The following is a 23,224-nucleotide window of genomic DNA, read 5'->3' on the forward strand; positions in this document are numbered from 1 at the left end:
TTAGATGAATCATTCTGGAGGGCTGAAGGTAGTGTTGTTCGTGTTTAATTCACACTGTTTGACATTGTTAGAGTTAAAAACAATGCTTATGCCTGCCACTGAACTGTGTAAAAAGTTAGGGGCTGATTGTCAAATCATGGATCTGGTCCCAGCTTTACCAGATGGAGACATAATATTAACAGGTCAGCTTCTGTACTGCAATCCCTCCCCCTGCTCCCCAAATCCCACCCCCCAAATTCGCATTGCCCAAGAGTAGGCAGCTTGACCTCTTACCTACAGCAAGGAATCCTCTAACCAAAGACAGAAATCAGGTAGAATCAACTGTTAACACATAGATTTTATTTCTGTATTTACAATGCTTAAAATATAATATATCAGTATCTAGCTATGCCTAATAAATGCAAAAATAGAAAACTTCCCTTTTCAACAAAAGTGCAGAAACATAAATTAGAACATGATAACTTTAAAACATACAATGTTATTTCTCAGTGTTTTTACTGTGAAAACAGATTTGTAAAACAAGCACCACAATTCATCTTACAGAAGACCTTCCATCAAAGCAGCATCACAGGGCAAAACAAGTAGGATGTTAGTATGGAAAAGTAGTAGCAAATCTTTGAATATTTTGAATGGCATAAACTGTTATAAATTATTATAAACAGTTATAAAACTGTTCTGACTAGTTTTTCGCAATAGCTTTACCACATAGCCGAATATTAACTGAGCCATATTTGGTTGTCAGCACAACGAAGAGACCTTCAAATTTTCCTTCTGCCTTTGGCTTGAACTGGACTGGCACATTGATGTAATGATGGGATCTGTAAAAAGGCAATTATGTGCAGACTCATTGTTAATAAACAAGTAAATCCTATCAGATAGAGACATTCTTGTCTAGTTTTGATTTTCACCAAAATAGTGTATTGGACGTACACTAGATCAAGTTTATTTTTATAGATTTGATTATCTATTATTCTTCTGAGGGACTTGGATTGTAAAGGTCATTCTTTCCTACTGATCATACAAAGTGCTACAATACTTTATTGCTGCTAGTTTACCTAGATAAGTTTGGCCTGCCTCTTTGCAATAATATTGACAGCGCATAAACTATATTTAGACCAAAAGTTACTACATTTCTTCCCTTCAGAAGTCATGTGACAAGTACACTAAAATTTCCAATCATTTTTGAAATTCTACCAGTTTGAAGCTAGTAAAATAATTTCAATTACTTCTAATTGCCTCCACATTACAAAATATTTTGCTGAATCATTGCAAGTCGATATGCCCATCCTCAAGCAGTGTTTTAATGATTTTACATTACACCTTTTTAGGTTATATAATTCCTCTTCTATTCAGATTGCATAAAAACATACCAGATGTAATGCGTGGCTGTCTTAATTGTCAAAAGCCTAGAGTGAGTGTTTTAAAAATATAAGCTACGTGAGCAACAAGCTGGAAATGCTGAGTGGCAGCCTATTGGATTCCATGGCATCCAATGGAAATACCCAGCTCTAACAGACAGGTAACAGTAACAGGCACATATTAGAAGAAGCAAAAATGAACAGCATCACTTAGTAAGACAAAGAAAGAAAAGACAGCTTTGTTTTCTTTTATTGTAGCTTCTGTTTCCTCCCCTCCACAGTACTTAGCGTTATCCAACGTCCTCTGGAACGTGCTTATTTTCCCTACTTTTTCTTATTTTGTTCCTACCTCTTCATATTCCTTTCCCCTACACTAATCCAACCTAGCATAATCAGTCTGTGCTCTTACCCTTCTCCTACAACTGGAAATCATAATATTGGTCTTGCATATAAGACTGACTCGAGCCTCATTTGTTTAGTATCATCCTTAGTGCTAGAACAGTCACACTAACAAATGTATTTTGATTTTTTTCACACTATTTTTTTTTTTTTTTTTAAAACAGATCCTGGTCAATCAAGTAACTTAGGAGTACAGACTTTCAGAATAAAGACTGGTATGCTACTGTATTTTGTTTTTAATTGGGTTAATACAAAACCAAAGCACTAATTATGTTGTACTGAACTACAATCAACGATACAGAAAACGAGTACAGCCAGATCAGGGTTTCACGTCTCATACTTGATTGCCATGTGTTGTATAATAAACCTGGCATGCTCTGTCTCTTTATCCACCTATAATATATGGGATATTTACTCAGTTTTATTTTTTAAAAGATCCATTTTTTTATCCATTTTATAAATTAAGAACATCAGTACGACTAATCTCTAACAGATGCATTGTATTAGAAAACACAAGTTTTAGTAAGAATAAAGTCTGAAGCTGCATACAACCAGGCTGCCTGAGAATTTACAAAAATAAAAGTAAATTCAGTAGAAAGTCAGGAGGGATGCACAAGTCTGTATCATCTCCAAAATAATATATTTATGCTTCCTTACATATCCTAATGCTTACTCAAAAAGAACAATATAACCAAACTCAAACTTATGCTATCAAAAACTTATCAGTAAGTTATGTATTGCTCTTTTAAAGAGATGGCCACATCTGGCTGTCAAATATTAATTTCCAGAATAGGTACTATATGACCTCAGTGATAGTAAGGCAGAGCGCAGTTTCTTAGCATATGACAGCTATATTCAATTCCATTTGACCTCTAAATTCAGGTGTCCATTTAATTGGTGCTATACACATTATCATTCTTCTCTAAAAGCAGAATTAGTCAGCACCTCTCCTACAAAGACAGGCTGAGAGAGTTGGGAATGTTCAGTCTGGAGAAGAGAAGGCTCTGGGGAGACCTGATAGCAGCCTTCCAGTACCTAAAGGGGGCCTACAAGAAAGCTGGAGAGGGATTTTTTACAAGGGCATGTAGTGATAGGACAAGGGGTAATGGCTTTAACCTGAAAGAAAGTAGATTTAGATTAGATGTAAGGAAGAAGTTCTTCACTGTGAGGGTGGTGAGGCACTGGACCAGGCTGCCCAGAGAGGCTGTGGATGCCCCATCCCTGGAAGTGTTCAAGGCCAGGTTGGATGGGGCTTTGAGCAACCTGGCCTAGTGGAAGGTGTCCCTGCCCCTGGCAGGGGGGTTGGAACTAGATGATCTTTCAAGTCCCTTCCAACCCAAACCGTTCTATGATTCTATGACATTACTTAGAGTTTGTTTTGTAGCAGTCAGTTGATTTCTCACAATTGGGATAAGGCTCAACACAGTTGAATTCTCATGCTTCCTAATCCAAAGGGAAAGATGCGATTTTCATTTTCTTCAACTAACAAAATGGGAAAGTTCAGACTCCAGCTACAACAGCTCTTTGGGCTACTACATAGCACAAATGTTCTTAGAAATGAAGCAACCTGGAGGATTTTTCTCAAGTACAGTAGCCAAAACCTAGTTAAGAAGAATAGTGTCAGGACAACCAGAATTCCCCTGCAATTAACTGTTTTTCTCTTAAAGAGTTTTACTTCAAACTTTTCACTATTCCGGCCACGAAACTAGTCTATGAATACTCTATGGCCTTTACAGATTGTTGCATCAGTTGCAAGTGGTATTTCTGAGAAGTAAGGTATGTCTGAAGCATACTTCATAGACAAACTAATACAGTAGTCCTCTAAACACCACAGCAGCAATAGGTAAGTTTAAAAGGAACAGTATGGGTCAGCTGCATCTAAGCCATAGTAACCAGATCTATTGTCAATGAATAGTGATTTCCCAACACCCAAAATGGTGGCTACTGGAAACAAAAATAATTAGTCAAGCAAAAAACAGTTTTACCTTTCAGTAATATCTGAAATACATACTACCCTGTAATCAACTTATTTCAGATGGCTTCTGAGGGCAATACAATAGAAACGCCTTAGTTTTCAAAGGCATAACCTGGTAGTCCTTCCAGAAACAGAACTTAGCCAAACATTTTAAAAAGTCACATGTTTAATATTTCATCCACATGTTTACATCACTTAAGAGTCATCTTGTTAAAGGTACTCTCTTTGCAGTAAAAAAAAGAAATTCTACTCTGTCAACAAATGGAACTCCTCTTTTGAATGTGAATTCCAGACAGAATTCCTTCCCACCCATTCTTTGCAGGACTTGTAATATTAGCTAAATGACATCTCCGTGGTTAAAAAAAAACATAATATGCACTTTAACATACTTGAAGATTATTAAAATTTTTTTTTTCTTTTTGGCTACAGTTTTGGTTGCAAGATACTGTATTTGGATAAAGCCCACTACTATTTTCAACTGAGCAAACTGTGGTGAAGGAACCAACAGTGCTACATATTAGTACTTGTGCTGACATAACCATTTGAACAAGAACTGGCAAGCCACTATACCAACTTCTGAAGGTCAGACTCTTGATATTAAATACAAATACAAACTCACAATTCCACTATCCAGATTTAAAGCTTGATTACACAGGATTGCTTTCAAATTTGGCCCTCAAAATGAAGAGCATGCAACAGACCATGTTTATTACATGACACTTTTCTGATTCAAAAATATAGGTAGGTGTTACTTTCTATTTTTACACTCTTATTTACAGACTAATATTCCAAGATACAAGATCCTGCAAACATTTTTCTTATCCAATTACTTTTGAACACTACTTTGTAAGACATCCGGTTAACCTAGTTCAGATGGAAATAGTTAACATCGGCTTTCTTGAAATCCTCCTTGATGCTGTTCTCAAATAAAAGCCATTTAAAGAAGTTCTTTTAACACTTCTTTAAAGGCATCTATCCAAGTCAAGTAATTCTTCTGTGCTTTATGCTCTTAAATGGGAGAACTTCTTCAGAGAGCTATGTTGACTTCAGACAAATGAATTTTAAAAAAGCTAGGAAAGGCCAATATTTACAACTGGAAAAATCACAGCCAAACTTACTAGAAAAAAACACTGTGGAACATTATTGGAAGGTGCAGTATATTTAGTTGATAACCTTTAGAAATGGTAGACTGAATTTTAAACTTAAGTCTACTTTGGCTGAAAGCAACAGGAGTTTATCATCTCGCAGAAAATACACCAAATAGCTTTTACAGCATTCCTCAAGAATATTTTTGAAATGTCTGAGTGTCTTCCAGTGAAGTTACTCATCTTTTTTTTCTGGGGACAATCAAGTCATCCTGTCCTTTGTCTGCAGCTATACAGCCTCAGACAGACCTAGCTAGTGGTCTTTATTTGGATAGATTTTATCTTGGTTACTCCCTCCATTAAAAAAACCCTTCTGTGCCATCTGATGTGACATATTTAATAAAAAGATGCCAGTTAAATAGCAACACTGGAACACATACCTAAGTGGAGTTATAACACTTTGCACTGAAAAGTGGCCTTAAGAATACTTCGAATACCTGCAGCTAACACCACCACAGCCCTGTCTTTATAATAAATACCAAGTACCATTGGCAGACCCCAAACTAGATTTGGAGCCAGAGTATCTAGTTCCATTTACGATTTTGCTCACAATTTCTGTTCTGTACACCCTTAGCTTCCCCGTCTTTAAAACCGGGACCTGTTCGAACACTGAGAACACATGCTGTATGACTTTTAATGAAATGGTTGCATTTCTGTCTTCCTGACAATCCCACTGTTACAGATGAGCGCGTGAGATGCTATACTTCTTGAAGAGATGACTAATAGGACTGTCAAACACTTGTTGTAATGAACTCCAAAGATGACTGGGTTTATTTTGAGGGACTGTTACCACCAACTTGAAAATTCCTTTTATGCAGGTAATATGCTGAAATACTTGGTATGACCAGGCAATTCCACTAGATGCTCAAACCTTGTATTTGCAGAGAATCTTTGATGCAGCTCTGCAGGTTTGTCAAATCAGAAGCATGATGAAAGCAATTTGCTTGGTCTGTTGTGCAGAAAGCATAAATGGAAGGAATGACTTGATTGTGCACAGCATGCCAAATGGTTAAATGAAGCATTAGGCTTAGTATTAAAAGCAACAGCACTGTTAGAAACAATTTGCAGGAAAGAAATTGGCAGATGCAGAAATAACTGTGTGGGCTCATTCTGCTTCTAACCAAGATTACACAGTACAGCTTAGCAAAAAAACCCCCAAAACCACAAAACCCCCCCCCCTCACCCCGACCCCCCAACCAAAACCCTTTACCTAGACAGCCAGAATGTTGGATATCTATATCTACATTTTAGCACTGCAGATATAGAGAAGATATTTATCTTACTGAATCAGTTGTTTAATTTTTTTGTTGGGAGAGAATGTTAGCATATGCATTACCCACCTTAGAGAGTATTTCGAGTGCTTGATGTAGAAAGGCTCTCCGGGACTTACAAATTTCAGCTGTAATTTAACACAAAATGCTTAAAAGCGCACTATATCTAAGCCTATCATATCCAACTTATGACACACTTAAGATAAATCACATCACTTACAAATACAGCTTTACACAGACCCAGGGTTTAAAAATAAAGCATGTTCACATTTGTGCATAGTAAGAAAAATTCATATCTCAATATTTTAATGAAGTTTAAAAGTAAAATAAGTTAATCAGGATAATAACAAATCTATGCAAACTATAATTATTATTTTTTCAGTTGCAAATATATTACAAATACACTCAGTGATTCAGTCAGACAAAAGAAAGAAAAATTACAGGAGAGCAAAATTCTTCAGATATAATACTGAGTTTTGAAACTAACAAACTAAGACTTGTACTATTGCAGTCTTCTGTCAAGAGTAAAAAAAACAGTGCAGTTGAACTGTTGGAAGGACTTAGGAAAATCTATTTAAAATAAAGTCTGACAAACTTACCAAGTGTGTTGTAAAGGAATTATTCCGCAAGTTGACCTTTAATGTGCATGATTCCCCAACTCTAGTCGGAGGAAAAGTGTACAGGTCTTCTGGGGCATATATCCCTCGAATTATCTCATTTTGCCTAATTTGAAAAAGGGATTTAAGATATTAAGACTTCCTACTTATATGGTCTAGATATATTGATTGCATACTTCAAGATAACAGGTGTATTTTCTGAGACTAAATCAGGAAAAATGGGAAGATCCTGAAAGCATCAACTCTCTCACCTTAAGTCTTACAGGCATTACATTTTAGCCAGAAAGAATAATGAAAGCATCACCATGGCATAAATATATGTACATTTACTTATATGCACTTTCACAGTCTGAATTTTTCCCCCATATGCTTTACTAAAGAACCAGACTCTTCTCAGAGATGCCATGTTTAAACAAAACATTTTACTCCCCTGCCATATTCACATCATCCCATAGGAAAAGAACTGGCAATTAACTTAAGACTGAAGAACAGCAAGGTTAAGACACGCAGTACAGTGGTATTCTCAGAACTTTACAGTTCTATGTAGTCCCCAAAAGGGGAGTACACAAAAAGTATACACAAGATTCTACTGCTGATACCAGTCCATTTACAACAGCAAATCACGGTTAGGCAACTTAGAAACCCAACCGAAAAGAAAAAGCATGGGAGATTAAGCAATACAAAGCCATTAAGAGGTTTGGCAAGTCTGTTTTTTGCTGCTGTTTACTCTTTAACGTAGAATCATAGAATAATTCAGGTCAGAAGAGACTCAGGAAGTCTCTAGCTCAAACCCTTGCTCCAATCAGGGTCAGCTGTGAGGTCAGACCAGCCTGCTCAGGGCTTTGTCCCGTCAGATCCCGAAAACCTTGAAGGACAGAGACTGCACAGCCTCTCTGCACAGCCTGTTCTACCACACAGCTGTCCTAATGGTAAAAAAGGTTTTGGTTGTCAGGTTGGTTTGGGTTTTTCCCCCCGCCTTTTACCCAGTTGCAGACTCTCTCCTTTCAAGTTTTGTCCATACATACCCTGCTTTAATTGTACGTGCTTCAGAGTAAACCTTCATTTCTGGTATGACTGGAAGCTCAGTTTTTGTGAGGGCACTTGCAGAACCTTTCACAATGGAAGTTTCATTTTCTGTTTTACTACCCTATTGGCAAAAATAGAGAAGCCCTTAAACTTTGCATTCAAAAGTATTTAAGTATTCAAACATGTAAGTCATTTCCCTTACCCAATCCAAGACTTTAAATAAAAAGTATAATCTTTCAGGAACAATAGAGTCTGGATCATTGAGACAGAAGCAATGATTTAGGACGAATACTTTAACAGGCTTCTGTGTCTTATGAATACTTAATTTGTTACAAGCCAGTTCACAACAAACTAGCACTGCAGGTGGAATCTCGAGAAGGCTGCTAGCAACGAAGATTTTACTAAAAGCCAAAACAAAAAAAATTCCTCTGCAGATATTCTGCCCATATGCCTCAAGAACAGCAAAGTTGGCTAAACAGCTGCTCAGAAAGAAGGAAAGTATAAGTCATCATTATAGTTTGAATTCTCAGAACAGCAAAAAACTTTGTAGTAATTTTGTATTATGAACAACACATCCTTCTCAAAGAAAGGTCTCTCCAGAGAGAGAGAGAATCTGATAATGCATTAGATGGTAATTGTTACATTCACAAATTAGGCCAAAATATTTACCATCATCAGGACCCCTATTCAGCGTATTCTAACACAAGGAGACCAGATCACCCTAAGGGAATACTTTGCCAAATAGCCAAGTTCAAATTCTGCATTGTTTAACACACCTAGCTAGACACTGTTTGGAGTCCCTTGGGTCACAACATCTTGAACAAAGTTAAAGAACCAAAAGAACCTCCTACGCTTATGGTCGTACAACATTATCTCAATTTTTGAAACAGTGCTGATGTTTTAGACAAGCAGTTGATTCCCTTACACAGAAAAGATTAAAAAAATAGATTCATCTTCAGCAGAGCTGCTATGACAAACATGTCTTTCAGACATTCATTTCTTCTACTGAAAGAGCTGCTAATCAGTCTGCCAGAAAGAGCAGCAGCCAAAAAAATATAATCTTAATTTTAAAGAATATTTTTCAGTTTCAGATAACCCATGAACCACAGTAGAACCCAATACATAAAGACAAGAAAGGATTTGTACAAGTGTCTTGTTTCAAGAGCTTTTAATTTTCCATGTAGTGAAAAATGATGGGTGTCATGCTTCAGTGTTATCATTCAAATTCTAATTTATCAATAAAGCAAGTTTACTGCATTAGAATAAGGCACATTATGGAAAACAATCAGAAGTTCCCCCAGTCTTTATAAGGGCATCTTGAAGTACTGCACGCTTTATTATAGCCCATACTGCCTTTTCCTGTTTCAAATGAAAGCAGTATGTTAACACAGTCCAATGGTTACAACTGAGTGCTGTTGTCCCAAAGCCACCTCAGGAGCACAGAAATTTGTTTAGCTTTAAAATTATTTTGCTCACAGAGATTAAAAAGATTTTTCTTCCTCTCGCTTCTGGGATACCCAAAGAAGATGAAGCTTTGTAACACTGATATAGTAATCAAACCACAACTCTTAGTTAGCAGTATGTTTTGTGTTAAGTAAATTCAGCTCAGTTTGCTGCAAAATGATACATTAAAAAGTTACATAGTTAACACAGCTGAAGTACATAAACCATGTGAACTAAAGAATGGTACACACTTAACATTTGTAGTATCTTCAAACAACACCAGAGGTTCGTTATGAAGACCTCAACTTTCTATGTGCTAAAGGAACAATCAGAACACAGGTGCTGCCTCAGCCTTCTGGCAAGTTTTTGCTAGTTCCCTGTTTCACCCAGAAGGGACCAACAATTAGACCAAAATACCAATCCAAGACTTCTGTGCACAATGGTGATACCCATTCTTAGCTCAAGGATCTTAGAGCAATACCTGATAGCAGCCTAACAAATGTTTCTCAGGAAAAGAAAAAAAAGTGAGTTTAGCCAGTATTGAGAAGTTGGGGCTGCAAAGCAGATATAGAATCCCCCCTTCCTTTGCCTCTAGGATCAGTTTTGGAGACATGATCTTCTGAGCTCCTGACTATGGTTTCCAGTGGTAGGGACTGCAAACATGTGCAGAGCATAATCAAAGTCACAGTTAATTAGTTTTTCAGGAAAAAAAAAATGGAAGTGGTAAGTGCCACTGATTTTCCTAACTTCACCTTGTTCTTTCAGTTCTTTCCTGAGCTCTTCCAAATTTTTCATTTCTTTTGAAGTGGTGCTATAAATAAATACTACTCAGTCACTCTGAATGACAGTCAGTCAGTCTTCCCACTTCATTCTATCAAAAGTCACATTAACCAGAGCTGTAGCCCTCTGCCTCAGCAAACCCAGCAGGATCTGAGTCCTTTTCAATGTTGCAGTAACACAGTCTAAAGTCTTGATCACTAGGACATAACAGATGATAATTGACTTGTCTTCTTGACTAAAAGTGGATCTGATTAAAAAGCTGCAACAATCTAAGTAAAGGTTCTCTGTTGATCCCTTTTCCAAACAGATGTATAGTTCCTTACCTAGCTGATAAACCATTTCCCTTCCAACTCTTTTTCAAAATGATCATGACACATTTCAAGTATTTTCTACAAAATTTTTCCCATATGCACAAAGAGATGTTGAAAAGATCTAATCGTTAACAGCTTTGAAAAAAAATCAAGAACAAATCTGACACGGTAATTCAAAAACATTAATATCAACTTGTGCTGCTCAAAGATTTACACAACTCTGACAACTAGTCACTTTTTAAGAAAAGAATTCTTCAAAACTCTAGATTTCTGATAAAGAATGCATCTTCTCTCAATTTCAACTAGCTTTAAACAGACAAATGACATAGACGTTTTCCTCATTTTAAGGAAAATTGTGTTCAAGAATTAGATGAAAGCTGAATAAAAAACCCTCCCAAATGAAACATTATACAGGTCCAATTCTTCATCCCAAAATTAGAAGTTATTTAACATATTCTTTTTCAATAAGTCCCCCTTTCAACACAGTTAACTACTGGGAAAAACAAAGACCCTATAAAATAAAAGGTAAGCTACCCCAGCAAGAAGGGTAAGTAAGGTTCCTACTACTGAAACAGGCTCGATACTCTAAAGAAAGATCCCAAATCTTTATTTGGGCTTCTTAGAAAAATCAAGTCAAACTCTCCGGAGAGGACAGCAAAGCTTATATAGCAATCACGCAATACTGAATGTACAAAGCTCTTCACATTCAGCTCATTTAAGTAATCATTAGAATTAATTCTTCCTAATAGTAATAGATTCTCTGTCCTATGTAGACTCCTCTTGTATGGATGGTGAGGTAGGAATTAAAAGCAAGGCAAGGAGGGAGAGCACAGAAAACTAGTTCTAATTCCCAAACCCGTCCTTCCAAGCCTCACCAGAAAGTTAGAGCTGAGGGACAACAGGGGAGCAAAAGGAGCACTCAAATCCAATTGCTCCCATGTACAAATCTCAAAATCATGCCCACCTACACTGTTACTCTGGTAAAATACTCAAACAGATTCTATCAGAAACACATCCATATCTCCAATATGAATATTTTAAAATTCCAATGTTGCATTAAGTTACATATTATAGCAAAAGTCAGTTACTTTGCCATCTATTTACAAAACCAAAGTCAATCCACTTAGTGTCCGATACAAACAAATCTTGTGTCTACAGAAACAATTCCCACAGAAGGCAAGTTTGTCTCTTTCTCTGAGCAAAATAAAATTTTACATCTTAAATGGCAAAAGATAACATATTATCACATAAGCAAGATGAAAAAGGTACTTTTGTAACATAAGAAAAACAGCAAAAATATCAGCAGGGGTTTTTTTTTTTCCAGCATATGCCAGTGCATATGAGAGAGTACTGTATAGTAAAATTAAGTTGTTATCAAAACTTTGTGCTCAGGACAGTGTTTATAGCATTTATATACTCACTGCTCCAGAAAGCTGAAATCTTAATTTGTGTTTCCAACTAGGTTTTTCAACTGGGTGACACTCAAGGTCCCAGAACTGGGAGTAATCCCCTTTATCTCTAGGCAAAAAGATTACAGCAACCTACAAAAACAAGAGAAAAATTTTATAGAAGCTTATTAGAATAATCTATACATCTTCACAGTTTTACCTACAAAAAGTTACAGTTAAGCCAGCACAAAATTTACACACTACAAACATACATTCCACACATCGGCGATCTTGCAGAAAACAATACAGCTTGTCCTTTGCCCACAAGAGAAAAAGTTGTGATGAAATAGGCTGTGCAAGCAATCTCGAACAAAATTTGAGTTCAGCTCATCTGCTTTAAGCAAAGTCAGTAAGTGCTTGCACAATTATTTCTATTAGTAAAATGGGGGAGAAGGGGACCAGGAGGGGAAATACGTGCAGCTGAAAGACAGCACTACTTTCCTTCATCTGTCAGCTAAGCTGTGAACAACTGTACTCCTTCAACTCCAAGTCTGTAAGCACACTGTGCTACAATTACTAGGCAGCCTGAAATTTAAAACGACTTGCAGGCTATGCATTTGATCATCCTTAAAGGCCACCTATGTAACAAAGGCTTGTCTCCACATAGTGCTGTACCAGATTAAATCAAGAGTAAACTTGCATTGTTTTAACAGTTGAGGTTGGGGGAAGAAAGAGAAGGGGAGCAGCAGATTAGAATAGATCACTACAACTGTATCTAATTAGCTGAATATTATCATATCCACTGCAAAAAACAGCAAATCATGATAGCACTGTACCTTATCAGCTCCAGCCAACAGCCTGACACGCCAATAAAGTAAATGTTATTCAAATAGGCCTGAACTAGTATGGCTAAGGCAAAGACAATTGTTTAAATTCAAATAATGGTTTTCACTATTATGAAATAACTATGAAACTGGACGGGAGAAAGGGTTTTTTTATGTCCTGTAAATAGATTACAAACTGCATCATCATAGAAATAGTGTCGTTAAGGAATGTCATAATAATCCATGAAGATGAACAGATAGAATTGAAGTAGCATTGAGGGAGAAGGTGAGGGACAAAAGCCCCACAGAAACCCATTCAGTATGTCCTTAGATGTGCTTTATAATTGTGGTTATGAAACCCTCTACTGGCCAGGAGATAAAACTGTAAGTCAAAGGAAATTAACTTTAGGAACAGACAACTGTTCTTAAACAAGTATGACAAGACTGCTTCTAAGAAAGGGAAACCGGTTCTCACACCAGTTTCATAAGAAGCCAGTATTACTTGTGATTTTCTTGTGGATTTTTACAAAACATTTAAAAACAGTTTTCTGTTCTAGAATAATTTCTTGGAAAAAAAACCCACACAAAAACACCACCACATCAAAGTCAAACTATATACATATTGCATAAATTCTTAGAATCAACTCAGCTGATGTAACAGCTGTGGTAAGTAGATACTGACTACCTGATACACCACAGAACCCAATTTCTGGAAGGTCAACGTTTTATCATTATCAGATAAAGTACGACCAGCTTCAAAAATTCAACTGTTATTTCAGAGAATTTCTCATGTAAGATCCTATTTTACAACTGAGATACACTAATATGGTTGAAATATTTATAAATGTCAGTTTACCTTCTCTTCTCCATAAGCTTCAAGAGTACCAGAAACACGGGAACATCTGAAAGCGGAGTAAGTAACTCTATAAACACAACCAGTTCCATCTACATCCTGCAAATAAAGTTATGAGTCAGATTCAGAAGGTGGGGAAAAAGAAAACAAAACAAAACAAAAAACAAAACACAAAACAACCCACACAATATATCCACACACACACAACCCTTGCAAAGGACTGAAAAAAATACGCCCCATCAATGTTTCAAGTGAACAAATAATATTGACTCCCTAAAAGCAAATGAATAAAGACTACAACTACTACAACATTTATGCAGTCACCATGACTACTGGCTTCCAGTTTAGAGGTGGGTGCACTGGCTGGAACACAGCATACTCACTCTTCTGGGCTACAGCTAAGAGTACTACATAACCATTTTTCATCATTTCGCAACAACAGACCACAATAATTCTAGCATAAAATCAAAGTGATCATCACAGCATTTCAGACTATCAAAAAATCGGGAAGCATTCACTAACATCAATGGTACGGCTACAGTAATTGCACAGGCAACAGCAGTGTAATTCAAGTATCCTTGACCTAATTTAAATTACCTACAGGGGTACCATGTACAGCATAATTCCAGCAGCACAAGTCTTGAAACAAGGCAAGTCTAGCATTCTGGAGCCAAAAGGGACACACATCTTTCACGTATGCTTGACTACTTAATGCAATCTGGATGATGATACTGGATGAGCACAAGCAAACTCTATAAGCCAGAAATTGTCCCACAGAGCACTGATTGATTCACAGTCAGGGAGCACATTAGAGATGAAAAAAAGGAGTAAAACATTTCCCTGACATGGACAGAGGCAAAAAGAAACTTTGTAACTGAGTCCATGCTTAAATATATATTCTTTCTTGAGAGGGTGGAGGGAGAAAGAGCACCAAGAAGAGCGAAGGAAAAAAACGAGAGATTTGCACAAAACTACCAATGCAAGCATTCACTCACTTTAACATAGGGTGGTGCAAAAGATGACAAATGCCACTTCACATTTTCATCCCCTTTATTCTCCATTTCCAGATAATTCTCTAGAAGAGAAATTTCAGACTAGTATATTAAATGTCTTTGAGTGTTCAAGTCTCTTTAGCAGAAAGAGTTTAAACAGAAACTGTGTTTCAAGACACACAGAAGTTTAATGGAAACAGTTCTCACGACACCAACTCCAAGAGCAGACTCAAAGAAAGCACACTGTCATAAAATTCTTCAAAGCTTATACAAAAGAAATTTGGAAGTCAAGTCTTCTAGTGAAGAATCATATTGAAGATGCTTACAAGAAACAAAGTGAGACCTAAATCTCACCCTCAATAACCCTAAAACAATAATAGACAATCCTCTAAAATAACCTGAAGCATATCATGGGATATTACTTGAATGTTTTGCTGGTAGTAGGAAGTCAGCTTCTTATAAATGCAGAACATGACAAATAGCAGAGAGATCTAAGTCACCTCCAACAGTCTCAGTTTATTGCATTCACATTTTTGGCAGATACCTTCACATACCAGTGTACAAAAAAAATACAAAAACCCCACAAGATATTCTGCGAGGGAGTTGGGTATTATTTGCTTGTTCAGGGAAAAAACACTAACAACATTCTAGTTTGGGACCAATCAAATAAAGTTGCATCAAATAAAATCTGTTCTCATCCTAGTATGGATTTGTTACTCAGCATATATATATATATATATATATATATATATATATATATAAAAAGCGTATATATACAAAAACTCAATAAAAAGGTTATGCTTGACTTGCAGAAAGAACAACTCACTGACATTATCAGAAAATCCCAACTTTGACAGTATCAGTAAGCGTATTTCATGCCTTGAAATGTGCCTCTTGCCAAGAATCAACAGGACATTAAGTTCATCTCAGTCTAGAGTAGCACTTCAGGAAGTTTAGCTGTATATATATTACATGGGACATTTATAAAGATAGGAAAGGAAAGGAGTATCATATTATACTCCTCTTTTGTAAGTGTAGCAAAAAAACCCAGATATAATTGATAAATTAAGCCTTGAAAGTTCTAAAGTCTGTTAAATAAAAATGTAGTGTCAGTAAACCATTTAAAAAAAAAAAATCCTCTTTACCTAGAAAAGAAAACTAAGCACTACCAAAAAAATCTGGTATCTAGATAAACAGAATGACAGTTTCATACAGTAATTTGGAGAATTTTAAGCACTACTGGAATTACAAATACAGACTGAGGATTTGAGACTCCATTATCAACAGTGTCCTCCACGATCATTAAGTACAAGACAAGGATAGCCAGACTCATAGCTGACATTCCTATCGTCTTGAGGAAGAACATTTATTTCTCTGCTACATGCAGGCAGATTTCTCTCTCATCTTAGGGACACACAGACAGATGAGGAGAATGGGTCTACTGCAAAAGCCCATTGACCCAAAAGAGCTTCAACAAAAAGCAGTAACCTCATAGTGCCCTCTTTGCCCAGGCACAGCATGGTTGCATTCATCATAGTTGCTTAAAAAATTGGCAATGTACCTGTCTGTATGCAATTCTATCTATGGGGAAAAGTGTGACTGTACTGCACAAGGAGAAGAAAAAAAGACAGGAAAAAAAGGACCAAAAAAGGACAAAAAAGAAAGGAACTTCTGAAAAGAGTTCCATGACAATGAGTAACATTTCAAACTAAAGTCAGAAGACGGGAGCTGGTCAATCACACTTATCAGACTAAAAGAACAAAAACAAAGTCAAGGCATTTAAGTTCCCAATCATGCAATACAGTAAACAAACCCACTGAACACGAGATACTACAGATGTTGCATTTACTAAGCAAGCAATATTACCCGAGCTTTGGCCAGGTCTTGTTTTAGGAAAAACAATGGTTCTGTTCTTTATTTCCATTTTTGTTAGCGGGAGCACTGGGAGAGGCTTTGCCACATGAACAGAAGGACTTTCAGACTGTGGAGTAAATATATCACGTCTTCTAGATGGAAAGTCTGGTCCAGATACACTCTGTGCGACTGCCTCTCGAATTTTCACTTTAATAAACTTTTGCACAATTTTGAGGAAAAAAAAAAAGATTTACATAGTGAACACTGATATATTAACAAGTCAAACTATTTAGCTCTATTTCCTTGAGTTGTAAGAGCTCATGTTGTTCTGCTTTACATTCTCTCAGAGAAAGAGTCTTGTACCTTAAGTCACCAGGTCTTCTCTAACTTCAGTTAACAAATTTTAAAGATTTTAGGACAAGTTTAATCTAGAACAGGAAAATTTACTGAAAATTTGCTATCTAGATGTTTTAATTCAATACACGTAATAATTTAAACTAGTTAAATTTAATTGACAACAACTACAATATTCTCTGCTTGCAGAGAACGAGAACAGGGCTGCCTCACACAGAAGGACCTTTGTGATCACTTGTGCTACATAATTAGCACTCCTAAAAGCTTCAGTTAATGCTAGTAAGATCTTAGCATACTTTTTGCTTAATTGGATAGGTAGCAAAGAAATGGCAAAAGCATTATCAACTACCAGATCTCTTACAGTTTGATTGTTTTTGCTACATTCTCTAGTTTTGTCCTAGCGGGTTTCTTCTCTTAAATCCTTTTCTCGTATTGTAGAACATAACATAGTTAAATATGTGCACAGTCTCCACCTCCTTCTCAACTCACTCTTTTCAACAACTTCCCTGTTTGTTTGGGTTTTAAGGCAGTTTCCAATTCTGTATAATACCTCACCTTCCTCCATCAAGGAGGAAAGTAGATGTGCCATTTATCCTTTCAGTGTCTTTTATTTCTCTCTCCATGCATTGTTACAATTAACCCAAAATACATACTGGCTGTAATAATTAAAAAAACAAAAAAACCAAACAAAAAAAAACCCCAAAAACCCCCCACCAAAAAAACCCAAAAAACCCCCAACCCCCCCCCCAAAAAACAAAAACAACCCCACACCAGGTATCTATTTCTTTGGGGGAGATTACCAAGGGTTTTTCTGCTTTTACATTCATATGACACAATTTAATCAGGGAAAAGTCTTGGATTAAAATGCATGAAGAGCAAGAACCTGTTCTAGACATTCTTTATCACAGACTTGTTGGCCAGAAGGTTAAGTTTATCTTAAGGGAGCTCAAAAGGAGCTACGGTGACTTGTCCAGTAACCTCCTTTAACTTCTTTTATTTTTAAATATTCTATAGACTACTTTTATATACACATGTGTACATATATGCATTTAGCTCTTCTAGAAAATTATGCATAAGGCAGTGGTGGGTATACAGATGCAATTTTGTTGGCAATTCAGTCTAAGTGTTTATATCATAGTATTTCTTCAGAGATGAATGAACTAAGAACCTCAGTTTGCAAAACAGCATCTTAACTACATTTATTCTTTTCTTCCCCCCCTCCCCCTACAAGAGAAATTTACAAATTAGAGAGAATAATGAAAAGTTAATAGAACTGCTGTCTCATACCTAAAAGCTTTTAGCAATGTTAGTACACCTTATCCAGCTAAGTAAAATAAACAGTTGCCTTCTCAACTCAAGTAAGCCACGTACCTTTTGTCCATTATCACAATGGATATAGATTAGGCCACTCCAAGGAATTAATGAAGGTTTTGTGGCAAGTGATGGATTAGGACTCACCAGAATTAGTGTACTGCTCCTAATAAAAGAAAAAAAATATTAGCATGATCCTCATATTAGAATGAGTATCTACAACACTAGCCCCTGTCAAAAAAGGATGCACTTTTAAGATAGCAAGTCAGTGAAGATGATCTAGAGTTAAATTTAAGGTATTCAGATATCCAATATATTTTCAAGCTTTAGTAGTCAGAAACTTAACATTAACACACTTTATAAACTTGTCGTTGATGGTTATATAAGGGGTCATAGGGAAAGAGTAAATCTTATCTACTGTTAACATATACAACCAGTCAGGCCATGTAAAGCAGACATATAACTACGTTTCAGAAAAACAAGCTTCAATACTAGTCAACAAGGGAATTGTACTATTCAAACAAAGTATACTGCACAAATTGCATTTCAAGAATCTTTTAAACTAATTCTAGTTTTAGAGAAGCAGCTTGCTTTCCTCCTTCCCATGCAGAACTGATCTTGGAAAAAAGAAAAGCCCTTCAATGTAATCAATGCCTTCTATAGTTATTTAGAGTAGGGGACACTGAAGAGTCTAAACTCACTTGAAGCAGTTACGGCAACACACAGTAATTTGACCAGTGAGAACATAAATTCTGATTTACATTATTCCATATTCTATACTAGAGACATTTAAATAAAAGAGGGGAGAAAATAAGCAATGAATTATTTAAAAAACAAGTATAAAATCGCTGAAGTAAAGGTCATTGATTGTATGTTAGCAAAAGCATTCAAGCTACACCTGAAGAATTAGATTAAAATGTCATTCGCACAGCACTTCACATTTGAAAAGTTTAGTGTAGGAGCAAGATCAGTCCCTATAGGAAAGTCAGTTCCATAATCATTGTCACAATATGACCATCTCTACAAACTTCAATGAACAGATGTTTATGGCCTTAAAATATTACATCAGGATACTGATATTTCCTTAAAGGATTGTGGGAGGTTTTGAATCTCAGCAGTTTTCAGAATCTTTTCACTCACAGTTCTCTCAGGTACGAGCTGCATACATGAGAATATGATTTACTAAGTACAAACACTACCTGTCATCACAAACCATTCCAGTCTTTGCTCCTACCAGCTTGTCTTTGACATTTACTGCAAAATTCTCATGCAAATCCAACTTGCATGGGGTCACAAACCACATGTCTTTCAGTCAGAAGAGTCATACTCAACCTAAAGACACTACCTCTCAGTACTTTCATTGCTATGGAAAGGAGCAGAGCCTACGGAAGAAATACTTTCCAAAAGGTGGCTCCTGCAGCCTTTGGAGATTCCAACAGTCCCTGCTCCAAAAGTACAATTCTTTTCACAGCACTTAACCAATACTCCCAACACTGAGGCACAGCTACATGCCAGAGGCTAGTTTCAGTTGGCCTCCAAAGAAAATCTCTTGGAATGCTACCAAATTCAGTAGGGACGCAGGACTTTATTACTCCACATTCAGGCAGGTTTGAAGTTGCCTTTAGCTCATTCCATGGAACTTAAGGGGTTTAGTCAAGGTGAAACAGGGGGTGGTCTCCTTGCTCTAGCATGGCAGAGTCGGTCTTTGATCTTAGGACCTTCTTTCACCATCACTGAGAAATCAGACCTTCTCCTTTCCTGGCTTAAATCAGTTCAAGAGTTCTGTCAGCTCCAGCCATTGCAGTGCACAGTATAAAAGATTCTGGCTGGCTCCTGTCCTGACAGGATGACTGCTCTTGGCAGTGCAATGCAATGGTCATGGAAAGTAGAAAACCAGGCAAGCACAGCAAGCTGCGCTTAAGTCAGCTCTTCCCACAGGTCCATTTCTGACTTGCAGGCCTCTGTTCTTTGATCCAGACTACTCACCTGGACCCAACATTTGAGGCTTCAACTCATTCCTTTCCAGTGAAGGGAACACATTTTACAATTATGCAGTGCAAGAAAGTTGCTTGCAGGTAGCCTTCAATTCCCTCTTTTTAAGAAACCATTCCACAGACAGTCCTGAGTCTAGGGTATGAGACGCTCAAGATGTCCTTACTTTCACAGCTACTGGAAAGTTGTTCATTATTATCTCTTTGTGAAACTGCTGTTCTCGGCACAGATTGAATCTGCAAGGAGTGGCAGATATCCTAGCCCTTCCAGAGAACCCTCTTTATTTTGTTCTCACTAGTGATTGGACTTCCCCAACAATACATCCAAGAATTTACATCTACGTGAATATGGAATTACGTGTTTAAATGTATCACATCTTGCACAGTGATGCAGAACTGAAATTGAAGTATCTGCTTTGGGCAAACTTCTACAAAGTTAAAGCAACTACTTAAATAAAACTCAGAAAGCAAAACCTGTTTTTGTGGAACATAAGACTTTTTTTTTTTTTTTTTTTTTAATATGAGAATAGTTTAATAACAGGGTCTTAAAAGCCTTTCTGAACTGACCTTAAAAAACCCGTAAATTTAGAAGTGAGAAGTGGTCAGAACTTTGAAGCATTTTATTGTGAAAGACACTGCTGACATCCATGAGAACTCTCATACACACAAGTGGTGATATTATGACTACTATTCCAAAATACTGCTGATTAAGACATAGGTGATCTGACACTGGCTTGTCATTCATTTCATATACACAGATATTAAGGCAAAGGTTGAGTGGCAAAAACCAGTTCTGGCAGAACACAAAAAAAAACCCCACAATCAAGTTCTGATGAGTATCAGCACATTTGCAAAAGAAAACGGTAAGTCCTCAGAAGAGAAGCATTCTATAGGAACTGTTATTTTGGGGTTGGGTCGGTTGGTTGGTTGATTGGGAGCAGGGAGGGGGAGGAAGAAGTCTTTTTTTGTTTTTAAACACACAGGTAATTTTTAAACAAAAAACTATTGTGAAAGGAGATTTTTAAAACTTCAGCTTTGTTGACCATCCAGCTCCTGGAAAATTATGCAATAATAGTACTTCCAGGCACAGAAAATTCCTGACGTCCAGGTAACTTTCTCGGTGACAGAAGAACATTCCCTCTATACAGAACTATAAAAGCATAAGGTCCTAAAATACAATAGGTAGATTTGCATGTTAGGTGACAAACTAAACTAACTAAACAAACTACAATAAATTCCTAAAAACTAAAATTCCTAAACTAACTAAAAATAAATTCCTCCAAAATCTCACCACACTTCCACACGTAAAGGAAATGAAAAGAAACTTACTCTGGTTCAATAACTCCATGTTGTGGGGTTATAGTAAGGCAGTGAGCTGGCCAGGAAAGCTCAAATGTCAACATCCTATTAGAACTGTTGACAATTTGTACATGTCCAGTGTCTGCTGTTCCACCTGTAATACAAGAAAAAGCTATAAAAAGCTAACAAGTACAAAAATTCACAGAAGAGCCCAAGATTCAGATATGCACCAATTAAGATAAAGCATTTTCTGCCCTATTTTTACCTTCACAATGCTTTAAAATCTTCACAGGTGTGCAGTGCCTATTATATGTATACACACACAGAGCACACTACCTCTGACACTGTCCTGGTTTCAGCTGGGATAGAGTCAGCTGTCTTCCTAGTAGCTGGTACAGTGCTATGTTTTGAGTTCGGTATGCAAAGAATGTTGATAACACTGATGTCTTCAGTTGTTGCTCAGTAGTGTTTAGACTAAAGTCAAGGATTTTTCAGCTTCTCATGCCCAGCCAGCGAGAAAGCTGGAGGGGCACAAGAAGTTGGCACAGGACACAGCCAGGGCACCTGACCCAAACTGGCCAACGGTGTATTCCATACCATGGGACATCCCATCTAGTATAGGAACGGGGAAGTGGGGGCGGGGAATCGCTGCTCGGGGGACTGGCTGGGTGTCGGTCGGCGGGTGGTGAGCAATTGCACTGCGCATCATTTGTACATTCCAATCCTTTCATTATTACTGTTGTCATTTTATTAGTGTTATCATTATCATTATTAGTTTCTTCTTTTCTGTTCTATTAAACCATTCTTATCTCAACCCACGGGTTTTGCTTCTTTTTCCTGATTTTCTCCCCCATCCCACTGGGTGGGGGGGGGGTGAGTGAGCGGCTGCGTGGTGTTTAGTTGCTGGCTGGGGTTAAACCACGACAGACACTTTAACCAAAACTGTGTTCAAACCAAGTTTACTGTTTAGATGCAAAGCTACTGCAGCAAGATTATTGGCCAAGCCACATTTACAAACACAAAATAATTACAAACATAGTATGCAGTACAGTTATTTTAATACTAGAATGGTTATTTTATTAACTTAAAAAAATACTTACTAATAGAAGGAGATGTCAAAGTCAAGTACTCGGGTTTTACAGCCCAAGTCTGTTGAGCATCTGATTTATTCTGAACCAGATCATCAGTTTTTACACATAATGGAGGACCCTGCGGTCCTTTAACAGGAAGAACATCCAAAGTTGCATTAATATGTCTGACAGTGTTCTCAAATCTGAAAATAAGATTGCATTACGCAGAAGTAGTAATAAAAATAACTTATGAGTACTTATAATAGCCTACTCTTAGTATTTCTCAAAATTTAGTATTGAAATACAATGTTCTTTACGTGGGCCTTCAATTTAATTCAATTCTCCATTAAGAAAAAATTAATTCAGCAGCTATATCATGTCACAGCTTTTTCACAGAATGTTTAGAAGTGGAAGGTACTGTTCAGAATGGAAGGTACTAAAATAAACAATTATCTTCAGGTGATAATAAAGTAAAATACTTTCTCTATACATATTTTATTCAGATTAAGAAGGTACTGCAGAGAGAAATCGGGCAATGCAACCTGTGTTTCAAAGACTGCTGGAGGTCAGTAGGGGCCTCTGGAGATCACCTAGTCCAACATCCCTGCTCAAAGCAGGGTCAGCTACAGCAGGGTACTCAGGGCATTGTCCAGACAGGATCTGACTTTCTTCACAGATTAAGACTTCACAATCTCTCTGGGCAACCTGTTCCAGTGTCTGATCACCCTCACCAGGAAAGAGTTTTTTTCTCATGTTTAAATTGAGTTTTTTGCATTTCAGTTTGTGTCCATTGCCTTTTGTCCTGTCACTGGACACCACTGGGAAGACTCTGTCATCGTCTTCTTTACTTCCCTATCAAGTATTTATACACATCAATAAGATCCTCCACCCACCTCAAGCCTTCTCTGCTCAACACTAAACAAACCCAGCTCTTAGTCTCTCCTTGCAAGACAGATGCTCCAA

General features: G+C 37.1%; 1 protein-coding gene across 1 annotated transcript in view; it reads right to left on the minus strand.

The window, feature by feature from the left end:
- Positions 1-319: 319 nt before the first annotated feature.
- CEP192 (centrosomal protein 192) overlaps positions 320-23,224 on the minus strand; it is a 75,204-nt gene continuing 52,299 nt past the window's right edge. Inside the window, 11 exon segments of the mRNA XM_052787531.1 lie at positions 320-818; positions 6,218-6,276; positions 6,748-6,871; positions 7,791-7,912; positions 11,747-11,866; positions 13,394-13,489; positions 14,386-14,465; positions 16,249-16,453; positions 17,962-18,067; positions 21,222-21,345; positions 22,292-22,464. Of these exon segments, the coding sequence (XP_052643491.1) occupies positions 680-818; positions 6,218-6,276; positions 6,748-6,871; positions 7,791-7,912; positions 11,747-11,866; positions 13,394-13,489; positions 14,386-14,465; positions 16,249-16,453; positions 17,962-18,067; positions 21,222-21,345; positions 22,292-22,464 (1,348 nt within the window). The 3' untranslated portion in view covers positions 320-679.

The sequence above is a fragment of the Harpia harpyja genome, chromosome 5 (assembly GCF_026419915.1).
Source record: "Harpia harpyja isolate bHarHar1 chromosome 5, bHarHar1 primary haplotype, whole genome shotgun sequence".
NCBI lineage: Eukaryota > Metazoa > Chordata > Aves > Accipitriformes > Accipitridae > Harpia > Harpia harpyja.